The sequence below is a fragment of the Pseudopodoces humilis genome, chromosome 11 (assembly GCF_049639895.1).
Source record: "Pseudopodoces humilis isolate 2021_Gansu_Grassland_sample_001 chromosome 11, ASM4963989v1, whole genome shotgun sequence".
In the NCBI taxonomy this organism is placed as follows: Eukaryota; Metazoa; Chordata; class Aves; order Passeriformes; family Paridae; genus Pseudopodoces; species Pseudopodoces humilis.
Window position 1 is genome coordinate 9535466 of NC_142210.1, and position 14055 is coordinate 9549520.

At 40.4% G+C, this 14055-nt stretch overlaps 1 protein-coding gene across 1 annotated transcript in view; it reads right to left on the reverse strand.

The window, feature by feature from the left end:
- Nucleotides 1-364: 364 nt before the first annotated feature.
- COL4A4 (collagen type IV alpha 4 chain) overlaps nt 365-14055 on the reverse strand; it is a 62968-nt gene continuing 49277 nt past the window's right edge. Inside the window, exons 38-47 of the mRNA XM_005527108.3 lie at nt 12910-12981; nt 11994-12122; nt 10111-10218; nt 9428-9583; nt 8697-8795; nt 6807-6938; nt 4718-4834; nt 3846-4034; nt 1815-2101; nt 365-1189 (exon numbers count right to left, since the gene is read on the reverse strand). Of these exons, the coding sequence (XP_005527165.3) occupies nt 926-1189; nt 1815-2101; nt 3846-4034; nt 4718-4834; nt 6807-6938; nt 8697-8795; nt 9428-9583; nt 10111-10218; nt 11994-12122; nt 12910-12981 (1553 nt within the window). The 3' untranslated portion in view covers nt 365-925. The remainder of the gene's footprint in view (nt 1190-1814; nt 2102-3845; nt 4035-4717; nt 4835-6806; nt 6939-8696; nt 8796-9427; nt 9584-10110; nt 10219-11993; nt 12123-12909; nt 12982-14055) is intronic.

Sequence of the window (14055 nt, forward strand, 5' to 3'; positions counted from 1 at the left end):
TTTTTTTTCTGGTGTATTTACAAACTAAGGCATAAAATGAACACAATTTATTGTCCTAACAGTTCTTATATTTATCACTCAGATAAGTTCACCCATTTCATCACCATGTCACTGTTTCTTTTTAATTAATATTAGAAATTGCTTTGTTTATTCAGAAACTTGTATTATAGTTTAATAATTTAATGTAACAGCTTTTAGAAATTAATTGTAAATATAAATACAGGGTTTTACAGATTTGTTATCTCAGCTAATTTTATTTTCTTACATAATCTGCTGTTAAATGGATTTGCAGCTTTTAGTTGCAAATGAAAGCCCAATTAACAGTTCTTTTAGAGTCTGGTTCAGTACTGCAGTGGTAAAAGACTTTGATCTTAATTGTTTTTATTGTTATATTATTTTTTTAACAATTACATTTTTACCTTCCCTCAGAAACAGCAACTGCAAGGTTTCTTTAGCTTGGGAAATTCAGCTACAGGGCTTTGACATTGGTATGTTTGCACATTTCTATCGGTATAGATAAATACTTAAAATATGCCATGTAAATATTCATCCTGCTGTAAATGCCGTTTCTAACAGGAAATCCATTTTCTTGCACAACAGGTATGGCATCCTTGGTCTTCCCAGCTTGACTCAATCCTCAAACCCACCTTGTTCCCTGTACATTACAGCAGTGGACTCCAATGGGACAGAGTTTCGTCTTTTCTTAATTATTTTACACCAGATTTTGCTGCTTGTGTATGTGTGTACATGGGTGGATGAGGCTCAACAGATCCCTCATCTTTGTCTCATTTTTCCTCTCCAACAAAGAGAACAGTGCTGCACACTTTTCACACAGATTCAAACACGAGCTGCTGTTTAAACCTTTAGCACGTTGCTCATCCTCCTGCAAGCCTCCCTCTGTAGCTGCCTGCTTTTGGTTTGTTTCTTAGCCATGCTTCAGGCATACCTGGCATCGACTGATTTTTTTCCTCTGCTCCTGTCCTTCTTTAAGCGTCCCTGACAGGGGGGCTGATGCAAACTGCAGCTCAGGCATCACGGTGGTCAGCCAGAAACTGTATTCATTAGCAAAGAACTGACACGTTCCCCGCTGGCCCTGGCACTCAATGAATGGTGCTGATCTGAAGTCTTCCAGGCAGCTTCCGGGCGACATAAGGGACTGTCCACCACCCTGGTCACCAGATCCAGTGTGCTGGAAAGAGCAAAGAGACAACTTGGTAACCATGTATGAAAAATAGGTAAATTATGTTCATCTGTCTTTTTCCCTACTTGCTTTTAACTGTACAGTTTTTTGTAATCTTAAATTGGAGTAAGATTCTTTTGCTGGAGAAAATCTTAATTTGCTCTGTAATAAATTAATCTCAAAGTCTCACTTTGAGAGTTAAGTGAGCTGGCCCACTTAACTTTCAGGTATTTATCAAAGTGAAGGAAGGAGTAGTCTGGGTTGTTTCAGAACGATGCCATTATCCAAACTGCTGCAAATGTAACTTGAGGATGGCGTTAAAATGTCCTGGGGCTCTAATTCTGAAAACTATGTCTTTGTATATGAAAACCCCATTGTTTATTATAGACAAGGAGGCAAAACCTTTGTAATTTTAAGAAATGTGTATCTTAAGTCTCTGAGTACAGTATATGTAGCTACAGGTAGGTTCTGCAATTTGGAACTAACCTTTGTCTTGTTTCTTGTGACTTTTCCTCTTTAATGTTTGCTAGACATTGAATAATTTACTTTTCAGAGCTAAAAATCTTTGAACCTTTAGAATACAAAAGCTGGATGAAAGAAACATGTCTATATAGTCATGCACCCACTTTCTTACCATCAAAAAAGAGTATCCTATCCAAAGGCTCCTCCAGTTGAATGGGCAGGGAGGAATGGACTGGTCCTGGCTGTGCAGTGCCACTGCCTGTGCTGGGGCCTCGCACACAGCACATCTGCTGATGTACGGCCGGATCTCCTCCTCGGACAGCGGCGCCATCGGCAGCGGAGCAGCACTGGACAGCCAGTAGGACTTGTCATTGCGGCTGGCATAGTAACACACCTGGTTGATGTTGCAGTAGGCAAATGGCATGGTACTAAACACAGGCAGGCAGGATCCTGCCAGACCTGAAAATAACAGCAAGTGATGCCAATTATTCCACTTCCTAAGTAAACTGAAAATTGTATTCTGACCAATGGTGCTACAAAATTATGTATTTTAGCAGGATTTAGGTAATCCACACCTGTTAAACCTCCCAAGCCCTTTACTAAAATGTCTACATGAAAAACAGAGACCTATTACCAGTAAGTATCTTCCTTTGACCGGTAATATTTAATTGTGTCATTCTGATATTTAAACATGATGTAGTTTGTCACCATGAGAAACAGTTATGATAACATATTTCTTAGCTGTGCCAACACTGAAAAATAAATTAGGCAAGAGGTGATCAGCTATTTACAAACTCATTAGGAGCAGTGAGAAACTAAATGACAATGCTGATAAATAGAAACATTTTTGTGAAGTATGACAAGCCATTGCTAGCAGTGCATTAAGCTGAAATCTCAACAGCTGTCCTACTGCGTTCCAGAAAGCTTTCACAGACTCCCAAAGTGAAATAAAATTCCTGAAAAATTCTCATCAGGCAGACATTGGTGGGAACCAAGAAGTGACCAGTGCATACTTCTGTGATGAACTTCTTCCAGGGCTGAATTTAGAATAGTTCCATGATGGCCTATTTAGTTAGCAATAATCACTGCACAAAGTTCTGCCTTGAACTTGGTGTGTGAAGTGTTATTTCTGTAATGCCCCCAAACCCAAACACCTTCATTAAAGACATGTGACATTTCTGTACAGAAGCCAGTTTTGTTTATCACTGGTAATATTCTATTCCAGTAGTAATGAAAGATCTGGAGCAGCCTGAGTAGGAAAAATGCCTGCAAAATCACACAGGAGACAAGGACCCTGCTCTCTTTGAATCTTATTTTCACTGCTGTTATGAGGCATTCCGTTAGCAACTGGCTCTCCTGGGGAATGCCAAACACACAATAGTGAAAACATTCTAAAACATCACTGCTATTCTAAAAATAGCTCTTTTTATTGCTCTTCTAAACATTTTTTTGTTCAGCTTATTAGGTCCTTGATCTCTCCTCCTCAGAGACTTCTCTGACTCTTTTGTAACAAGTCAACAAGAATTTAGGAAACTTTTGCTGTGCAAATTGCCACGAATCGGTTCCTCAGGCTGCAAGTCAGGCAGCTTATTTAGACATATAATTTTAGTCAGAATTGTAGAAGACAGAGAAGAAATGACCCAAGGCACCAAAAAGAGCTGTCTCTGGAAGAAATTTGGCTTTTCCAAAAATATTAGCTTCTGACTCTGAGAAGCATAGGATTCTGCTGTGCACATGATGCATACTTTACCTGTAAAGCTTATTTGTACTGCCCAAATGTACTTACCCAACTTAACTAGCTCTTTACCAAGTTGTGTCTCCTGTAAAAAAGGAGCAGATCTTCCAGGGAGTTATTTCAGAGTGGCCAAATGAGATTTCTGACCTAGGAAATTCTCTCCAGTGACTTCAAAGACAGCCTAAAATGAGCTGGGATAAGTGAAATAAGCCACTCATCTCTCCACCTTCAAGTCAAAATTACTTAGAAATACTTTTCAGTTCAATTGCAGAGCAGCAGAAAGCCATTTTAAATGGGTGACAATATGGCAGCAAAACCAAGTTCATTATCAACATTGTAAATGAGTTTTGAGTCTGTAGAAAATAAGGAACTGACAGTTCTATAGCTTGCTCCATGTGATTTGTCTTTCCTTGTATAGATAACACCATATTATCCCTTAGCTGGAGAGCAGTTATGTACAATACATACCAAGATCTTGGTTATGGGCTTTCTCTTGTCCTTCCAGGTACAGCAGACTATAGCCAGTCCATAACTTTGGCATCCCCTGTGGGCAGAGTGGTTCTCTGTCTGACTGACTGTGAAGGACAAGCAAGAATCCACTTGCAGATCTAATCTGGGGGCCTGGTTGTCCTGGAACACCAGTCTGGCCAGGTGGACCTTGGAGAAAGGTGAAGGAAATTTATTTGTATAACATACAGTAAAAGTTTACACCAGCCGTGTGTTAAACATTCAACAAGAAATTCCCAACTGAGTGTAATACAACTTCAAGGCTGTCATGGGCAATAAAGACACAAGTAGACTTCTGTTGTCCTTCTTCAGGAAGAGAAATTAATTAGATTGCCACTGAATGCTTGGCACTTGGCTTTTCTATTGTGCCTCTGTCTTGTGGTGTATGGATTAAGAAATGAACTGAAGTGGGCAATGATTTCCCAGACTTACTCACTAGGATAAGCAGAACATCTGGACTGAATTTGAATCCTTGCAGTAACAGTCAATGGCCCTTGCTCACATATGTATTAAACCCTTAATTTATTAGAGAGCAGTCACAGTTAAAATACAACTTTAATTACTGCCAGACAGTTGCCCCATTAGCCCTGGCTCAGAGATGCATGCCTACTGATATATGCTGTCTGAGCATGGGTGCTTAATTGCCTTTCCACTTAATAACGGATGTTTTCCCAACAGGTCTTGTAATGAAATAATTTCCAAATGTCACTGTCATTGCTTGAACTAAGAGGGGCAAGAGGTGGATGTATCCATGTGGGAATTGGAGCAGAGAGAAAACTGAGTCTGTGCATCATCTCACGCATCTCCCCCCTGAAGTCATGCTCCATTCTTACCTTGTGGCCCAGCATATCCTTGCTCTCCTCGGCTCCCTTGGTCACCTGGTGGTCCAGGTGCCCCAGGTAACCCATCTTGACCTGGCAGGCCACATGATCCTTCTTCACCTTTTATGCCTAGATAAATAAAAAGTATGTGCTTTTTCTTCACAGGGCTGCATTTAAGGTTCTGCATTGTCCAAACACAAAGGGCAAGTCAGCGAAATGGACACTGAGACAGGGAGGTGCAGAACTGCTTCTGCTGGGAATTCTCTTCACCACCTATTCACACTGTGACCACAGCAGTAGCTCAGACGCAGGACTTAGGAACAGCAGCTCCTGATAAGGTTTTCCATCCTCTCCAGAGATCTTGAGTTGAAATCAAAGCACTCCCCAACAAACATTATCATGCAAGTCAGGATCTGTACCATGGAATGAGCTGTAACTCCTCCTGAGAAAAGCCAAGCTGTCAGCTTTGAGAACCCCATTCAGCAAAGGCTTAGAAGACATAGCAAACTCCCTTTGAAGTAGTGGATGTACTGGAATACTTAGAGAACAGGGTGGGGCTGGGTCTGCAGAACTGGACATTTTTAGGCTCCTGATGGCCTCACCTTTTGTATTTCTCACATGTCCATACATTTTATACATTAGCAGGGAAGGTGTGGCTGTGGCAGTAAAAGATACATCTCATGTAGGATGCAGATAATGATGGGCCTGTTTACTGGCTACCTAAAACATAACCTGAATTGAACAATGTAACACTTCTCAGGTATTGTTGCACTTAAAGTGGTATTTTTCTAGCACCCATCACAGTTGTTTCTCAGTAATGGTGTTTCATTCCTAGCAGACTTTGCTATTTAATCTGCAGACTAAGTAATTCAAGGTTGTCTCACAACATTCAAAATTCCCCTTGTTACTTTTTACCACAAAAGACTGAACCACGCAAAAAAAATAACAGCTTTTCTATGTTGGTTGCAGGGTTATTCTGCCAAAGCTTAAGCATATTGAAGGTTTTTAATAAAATCCACTGCTTTTGCTAGTAAAACTTCCAATTTACCTTCCAAGCCAGGAAAAAATTGGATTCTCCTATCTTAATGAAGGAAAAAGCATTACTATTTCTTTATTTCTTTCATAAAACCAGTTCAAATATGTGTATCACTGTAGCACCTGGTTTGACAGAAACCCTTAATGATGCATATAATGGAAACACAGCTATGTAACCCCAGAAACCCCTTTTAGCTGGCAAATCAACTAAGATACCTAAAACTAGAGAGTTAACTGAAAACTGCATTGTTTCCTTTCGTGATGGGAATGACTGCTGCTGTGAATCTCCTGGGAGACAATCAGGGATTTTTCTCTGGACACACTGGATTTCCAGAGCAACCAACACAACAAACTTTGGTTTCCTAAGTAGGAAATACCTAAAACCACACAAGAGATTCCACCATCTAAGCTGAAGACGTTCTGCAATGCAGCCTATGCTGTGTTTCTAAGAAGGTGGTCTCTCTTTTGGAGTCACTGGTATCAGCATCACCCTTGTTTTTTTTTCATCTGTCAGAAGAACATTTCAGTCTTTCCTCACTTCCTTTTAAGATCTCTTTGGTCAGTTTTCTTTGGTGGTAACTTTTTCATGTTCTAATAGATAAAGACCTCTATTGTAGCCACTTCTCTGACTTCAGTGTCCTTTTAGGACTTTGGTTAGCAGAGCTTTGGGATTAATTATTGCTAGATTTTAAAGCATGAATATTTCAAGCATCCTCCAAATAGGTCTAAACCACAGGGATGGCTTGAAGCATTGCTTTATAATTTCAAGGGGAAAAAGGAAAAATACCACTTGAAGAACTTTTTTCTCATTCAGTGCCTTATGCTTTTGCCCTGCCTGGCCTAGGAAACGGGAATGTAGTACAGGCGGGCTCAAACAGCCTGGTCCAGCTACATTTATCCATCATCCTCAGCATTAACCAGCCCACTATGTGTTTCTGGAGACTGTTAGTAAGTGTCTAAGGAGAAGAGAGAGGGTAAAACAGAGAAGTAACTCTGACACCCTGACCCTTTTCAACTTGTTTAAATGGCTGAGAGGAACATCCAAGCTTTCAAAACATGAGCTTACCTTGGGGTCCAGGGTGGCCTATTGGCCCTGGTAATCCTGCAGAGCCATCCTCTCCTCTTTGCCCTGCTTCCCCAGGAGGCCCTGGGATTGTAGGGCATGAATCATCTATCTTTCCTGGTTCACCAGGGTCACCTGGAATGTGTAATGGGAAAGTGAATTGCAAGACTGGCTAATCACTTCCATTCAAAAAGTCAACATAAATGTTAGCTGATTTGGGTGTTCAAGAGTATACTTAAAGTATTTCAAATCTTGAATTATTGAGTCCTACTGTTTTTAATTTTACTCTTAGTCTTTTAGCACAGTATTAACAGTGTGGCAAGCCAGTGTTAGCAAGTGTATGTTAGCTGGTCTGTGAACTTTGCCCAGGTGGGCAGGAAGGCCAATGGCATCCAGGCCTGTACCAGCAATAGTGTGGCCAGCAGGACCAGGGCAGTGACTGTGCCCCTGTGCTCAGCACGGCTGAGGCTGCACCTTGAATCCTGTGTTCAGTTTTGGGCTTCTCGCTATCAGAGACATTGAGGTGCTGGAGTGTGTCCAGGGAGAGGCAACAGAGCTGGGAAGGGTCTGGAGCACAAGTCTGGTGAGAAGCAGCTGAGGGAACTGGAGGAGAGTCAAGAGAGACCTTATTGCTCTATTACAGTTACTTGAAAGGAGCTTGTAGAGAGCCTCTTCTCCCAAGTAACAAGAGGAAATGGCCTTAAGTTTCATCAATTTCATCCTAATATTGGATATTAGGAAATATGTCTTCATGGGAAAGGTTGTCAAGCCCTGGAACAGGCTGCCCAGGGAAGTGATAATGTCACCATCCCTGCAGGTACTGAAAGGAAGTGTAGATGTGGCACACCTGGGGATGTGGTGTAGGGGTGGCCTTGGAAGCACTGAGTTAATGGTGGAATTTGATATCTTGGAGGACTTTTACAACTTAAACAAATCAATGATTCTATGTTTCACATATTTGGTGTACAGCTTCAGTCTTAATGTGCCCCAAACTGATTTGAGTTAAAGCTTAAAGTCTACCTACCCAGCTTCAGTGCAAACATCTTAGCACATGGAACATTTTCCAGTATTTTGCCTATTTTTTTTCTGCTTAATTATCAATAGGCAGGCCAAAAAAGCTAGCCCATAACAGCCATCTAAAGTAATTATAATGCATAATGAAAAAAAAGAATAGTCACATTTTATATAGTGAAAGTTACTGGCAGCTTTTGCCTGTTTGCATTTTGGATCAACATTTAGTCAGATGGGGAGTTCAGTGTTTGTAGTAGTCCAGTGTTAGGATTCAAGCTTTTGCTACAATTTTGGTTAGAAAGCATCTTGTGTGAAAACCAAAAAAAAACCCAAATAAGAATCAGAAACAAATGTTTCACAAGTCTAATTGACATCCTAGCATGAGATTCTCAGCAGAGCATTCTCATGACATTGGTGCTGTTCATGTGAAATATATATTAGAACTATGTCCTGCTAGCAGTACCTACTATTCCTAGAAACCATGCCAAGGATATCTCCTAATAAGAGCTGAATGTTTCTATATATAAGGGAGCTCCCATGAAAAGAACAATAATCAAAAGTCATGAACTTACCTATGAAACCTGAAGTATTTGAAAAATGGAAAGCAGATTGTTGCCATTGAGGTGCAGGTGGAAGCAAGTTTCAGGCATGTAAATTAAAGAATGGAATGAGAACTGAAATCACTTACATGATGTGACATTAGAAACAAATAGTTCAGAAAATTTTAATCAAATGAGAAATCATTTAATTTGGCAACTGCAGGGATTTTTTTTCTGAGATTGTTTAAATTATTTGCATGCAAGTCAACATTAGTATGATTATGTATGAATAGAAGGATCACAGTTACAGTTGAATGACAATGAGCAACAGGTTCATAAGTACCTGTGGGACCTCTGGGACCAGGTCTTCCTGGAAAACCTTGGTCTCCTGGTTGTCCTGAAGCACCAGGTGGACCCTGTGGGCCATGGACCCCCATAGGACCTGGAAATAAAACCAAACAAAAATAGAATACAATCTGGATGCTTGAGTAACAAAAAATCCTTGGGAATCCTCAACTCTGTTGTGCCACAGAAAGAAATACACATTTCTTCTTTCCCTGGTCTGGAAATTTTCTTTTTGTAGAGATTGGAAATGATTGGTGTAGATGGGATTTCTCTACAGTGTGTGAAAAGAGCAGAGTATGTAGATTTCTGTTTTCAAACTAAAGAATCTGTTGAAAGCCCTAAGCTATTGATATGGGGCAGACATGAGACTCTGTTAGAACTAACACATCTTCATTTCCTGTAGTTTCTCAGGACCCCTGAAGAGGGGTCACGGTTCACTTATCTGGCAAACTCTAATTTTTACCGTAAAACTAAAATGTTTTACTGCCTTATTCTCAGAGTTGCAGAGGTGTCTTCCAACAAGCTGGTCTGAAGCAGTGCATGTCTGCCTCTATTCTCACCTTCTACCCCAACCCCATTGTGTCTGTAGGTAACCAGGCAGAGCTGTGGAATGTCCAGCCTCCACCCCTTCTGCCCAGCTCCATCGCCAATGGCCACCCCCTGGGCACAAGGCTGTCACAGGGGCTGGGCATAAGTGCACACAGAACTTGAAAACATCTCTGACCATACCCTTTGGGCCTTCTCTTCCTTGGCTCCCTGGAGGGCCTTTGGCTCCCTGTTGTCCTCGTGGCCCAGGATTACCTGGTGCCCCTCGAATGCCGGTATCACCTGGATCTCCGCGCACAAAGATAGTCTCTCCAGGAGGACCAGGATTTCCAGGATCACCTATGAAAAAGAACTTTATTCTTACTGTATACACAAAGTGCAAACATCTAAAAATAGCCATGTTCTGCTGGTGTTTTTTTTTATCTTACTCTAGTGTGTTTTGGGTTTGTTTTTTTTGGGTTTTTTTTCTCTAGGCTATAGGATAGCCCTTGCATTTTTCTGGAAATACTAGTGCTAGCCTTTGTCCAAGGAAGACAGTGATAGGAATAGTTCCCAAAGTTATTTAACTTCTGTGCAAGCAGAAGAGGCAGCAAGTTACTGGTACATTCATTGAAACATTTCTATATTTTCTCTATATTTATATTTCATAGATTTATTACTGTGTTGCTTAATTTGGAGATCTGCATTTTGTCCTTGCTCTGGTTATCTACCTAGTGTTCACTTCTCTGTGTATTCACTGAGGTAGTGATGGGTTTCTTTATTCCCTATGCACTTCTATACATTGTTTCACAGACAGTAACCTTGTTATTCCTAGCAGTCTCAGAGTTTTTTTACATGATAAAAGTTGGTATTGTTAGTTTTAATACCTCTGATGCCGTCTAAACCAGGTAATCCTTGATCACCTGGAGGACCAGGGGAAGCACTATCAGGAGATCTTCCCATAGGTCCAGTGGGTCCAACAGGTCCTCTTCTACCTAAGGGATCACATTTTAAAATACAAATCTGAGGGTTTTTTTTAGATTACAGACAGAAGTTAGTAAGTAAAAGAATGCTGACATGAGAAGTCATGGAGGTAATGTATGCTCCTGCTTGTATACCAAACATACCAGTCCCCAGGCTAATGAGGCCAACCTGTCAAAGTGAAAATATTCATTATCTCTTTACATTTTTAATTCTTCCAATAAAATCTATGTAACCTGAAGAATACATCATCACATGTTGGCACATTGACACGGATAGCTGAGTTTTCCTGAATTCCAGTAATGGGAGAAATGGTAATGATGTGAAGTGAGTGGGGACTGTGAAATGATTCTGCCTGGGGCAGGATAAGTATTCACAGCAAAATTCCTAAAAATTATTCCTGAAAATCTCAGTGAACAAGATGAATTTACTAGCCTTAAATGCATTTTTCCCCTAATCTTTAATCTGGATTTTTACACAATAAAACATTTATGCCCTTACTTGTGACAGGCAGAGTTGCAGGTTACCATCCTCTCTGCACAACACTTTTGAACAGTTGCAGCTTGTTAACAAGTGGGTTGCATTCTGTTACCTTCTTTTCCACAAAAGGTCTTGCTTTTGACCCCATCCTTCCATTTACTTCCTGGTGAGTTTTCTCTTATTTGTCAAAGCTGCTCACAACCATTGGAGACCTTGCCTATCCTGTGTCCAACAGTGTTAATACATCTCAGAATTAAACCTCCTTTTTTCCTCAACAGCACCATTCTGTTGGCTCTCCCAGTTCACCAACTAGTAACCAAACTAAGAAAAATTGATTGTGTCTTCATGTTAGAATAATTCACCTCACCAGATTTCACCTCCTGCTGTTTTTCTTCCGTGTGTTATATGACTGTGGCAAGGTCTGGCAGCGTAAAGTTGTTGTCACTTCTAATCACAGAATTGCTGAGGTTTGAGTGGGCCTCTGGAGACTTCCTAGACTAACCCTGCCCTCAAAGCAGGATCAGCTGGAGCAGGCTGCCTCAGGCTCTGTCCAGCTGGGTTTTGAGTATCTCCCATGACAGACACTTCATAACTTCTCCAGGCAACCTGTTCCCACGCCCAATTCTCTTTACAGGGAAATTAAAACTTTTCTTTATTTTTAAGGAGAATTTCCTGAATGTCAGTTTGTGCCTATTCCCTCTTGTCCTATCACTGGATATCACTATGAAGGAACCAGGTCCTTCCCATCAGGTACTTCCACATAAACTCCCCCTGAGCTTTCTCTTCTGCAGCCAAAGCAATTCCCCCTCTCTCAGCCTCTCCTCATAGGACAGATGCTCCAGTCTCTTCACTTTCCCAGTGGCCCTTCCTCAAACACTTGCTTTTTCCCTTTTCTGTGCAGTTCCTATATCACCAAGCCCTAAAATAACCATTGCAATCTTGTGAGGCAGTTCTATCTTGCACTTACATCAGAACAGTTGATAGATTTATTATAGTTCTGGGACTGCCAGATCTTCTGCACTTTTTTTCTTCAGGAATTTCTTCCTAAGTGCCAACCCTACCTAGCAGTTCCCTGAGTCTATTCAAGTCCATAATTTTCTATTTTCATTCTTTCCTATAACATAAACCAGAAATTCTGGAGATTCTGTATGTCAGGAAACATCAGCATGTTACAAAAGAAGTGTTTTTAGGGAAAGAATCTTCTATTAATATTCATATTAACCAGAGTAAGTTCCTTTAGAAAAATAAATTAAGTATGAGCTTAATTTCAGCTCTGCAGAGCAGCACTTTGGAGAAAACCTTTTCTTACCTGGAAATCCTGGGAATCCCCTTTCTCCAGGGGAGCCTGGAATAGAAATACCAGGCCATCCAGGTTCACCTCTGTCTCCTTTTGGTCCAATTTCTCCTGAGTATCCTAGGGGCCCTGTCTCACTCTGACCTTTATAAGAAAACAATTATGTACATAAAGCTTACAGCGAATACAAATACAGATGTGCAGAACAGAAATACCAATTGCAGATGTTCCTCCTTGCAAGGTTTGCCTAGTGCTGTTTTTCTGGTTCTTTCTTGGAAACTGGATAGAGTTTTGTTGAATCTGGCCCTAATTCATCACTTTCAAAGAAAGTAATCTTTTTGCTTGAATGCTGTTCTTCAGGGGTTATTTTATGTGGTGTAATTATTGTCTGTAACTTGAAATGTAAACAGTATGGTTCTAAATTTAATTTTCTATCAGCATATATTTATAATCTTTAGATAGATTATAAACATTGTTTTTTAATAGTGCTTCAAAAGCACCTTTTGAAAGTTGCAAATACATCAGCATGGGTGAAATCCATGTTCCCCTTATGTTTGAGGCACAACTCCCACAGACTTTAAATGGAGCTGGGATTTCACAGGTCTCCTTTTAATTTGTTAGTTTTATCTTTCAGATATTAAAAAAAAAAGAGACTTGGCTCTCCTTTGAGTCATCTGTACTGAACTTTTAAATTTTATAAACAGCCTTGAAACATTCCAACAAAACTATGTAAGTAGTGGAAGTTTGAAAGTTTTCCCCACAAATAACAGCAGGTGTGCCATTAAGCATACTTTAGATTCTGTTTGAAAGTTTAGTCTGAGCATTAATAATATCTTCTGGGCAAAGCAAACATCAAAATAACATGCACCTTTCCTTGCATATTCAGTCATGTAGGAGAAGATTTTCTGTTCCAGTTATTTTTCATCTTTACCTGGAGCTCCTGCAGAACCCTTTTGACCTTTTAGTCCATCCAAGCCGTCCAGTCCAGGCAGTCCAGGAAGACCTGAGAGGTGTTACACAGGTATTACACAAAAATCCTTTACAGTCACAATTAAAATCAAGCCTTTTTTTTTCAATCTGACAACACATACTGGATCAAGATGGGGTATTTACTGAATTTGATTACTGGCAACTGCAGATGAAATCACATTGCAGTGCTGTCTTTTTGGAAAGGCAAATGTGAAAAGTTTAAAAATAGCAGTCTTAATAGAGTTTCACATCAGAGCAATCAGAAAACATAACTTTTAATCCTTTAGGTACTTCCATCCTGCAGCTAATAAATTATGGCCTGATCGATAGAGAACCTTGTGTCTGTGGCTGCACTGCCATGGCAACATGTGGTTGCTACTCCAAAGTTCTCTGTGCTACTGCTTCATGGCCACTGATGGGGATGCAGACACTACCTAAGATAGCTGTAAAGCTAGAACTTCTTTACAGCTTCTGTTCAAAATAGAAGTGCAATTTAACCCAGCTGCACCAAAAAGAGGCTGAACTTCCACCTGGCTTCTTTTCTCTGGTCCTGCAGATTTCACACAGAAAACTATGTGGTTTTTTGCATCACTGTACTAAAAAAGCTCTTTGAACCGAACAGCACAAAACCTTTGAAGACAACAAATCTATAATTGAAGCCTCTGGTGAAACACTGTAGTATGTAGAGCAGCTCTGTCACTAGTGATGTTCACTAGCACTGGCTGAGTGTTTGTGGTAGTCAGACATAACTTTTGCTTTATAATTTGCTCTTTTTTGAAAATTGCTAAAACACAATGAATAAAACCATAGATGGCACTTATTACCCATTTTTTCAAAAGTTGAAGTAATCTAAGGTTGTGTTTGTTTGCAGTCAAGAGTAAAATATCTCCATGTCATCAGTGCTTTTTAGTTCCCAGGTTGTATAGATAAACTATCAAATGTGAGAGAAAACACTTCTCCTCAGTGCAGACAGCAGTCTGTCACCTGGTGATAGCAACAGGTCTGGCAAAACTGGTGGGTCATTTGTGACTGGTTTCGGAGGGGTTTCAGAAACAGGAACAGACTTGGGATGCCTCTTGCACCAGAGAGGGACACTGATCATCATCAA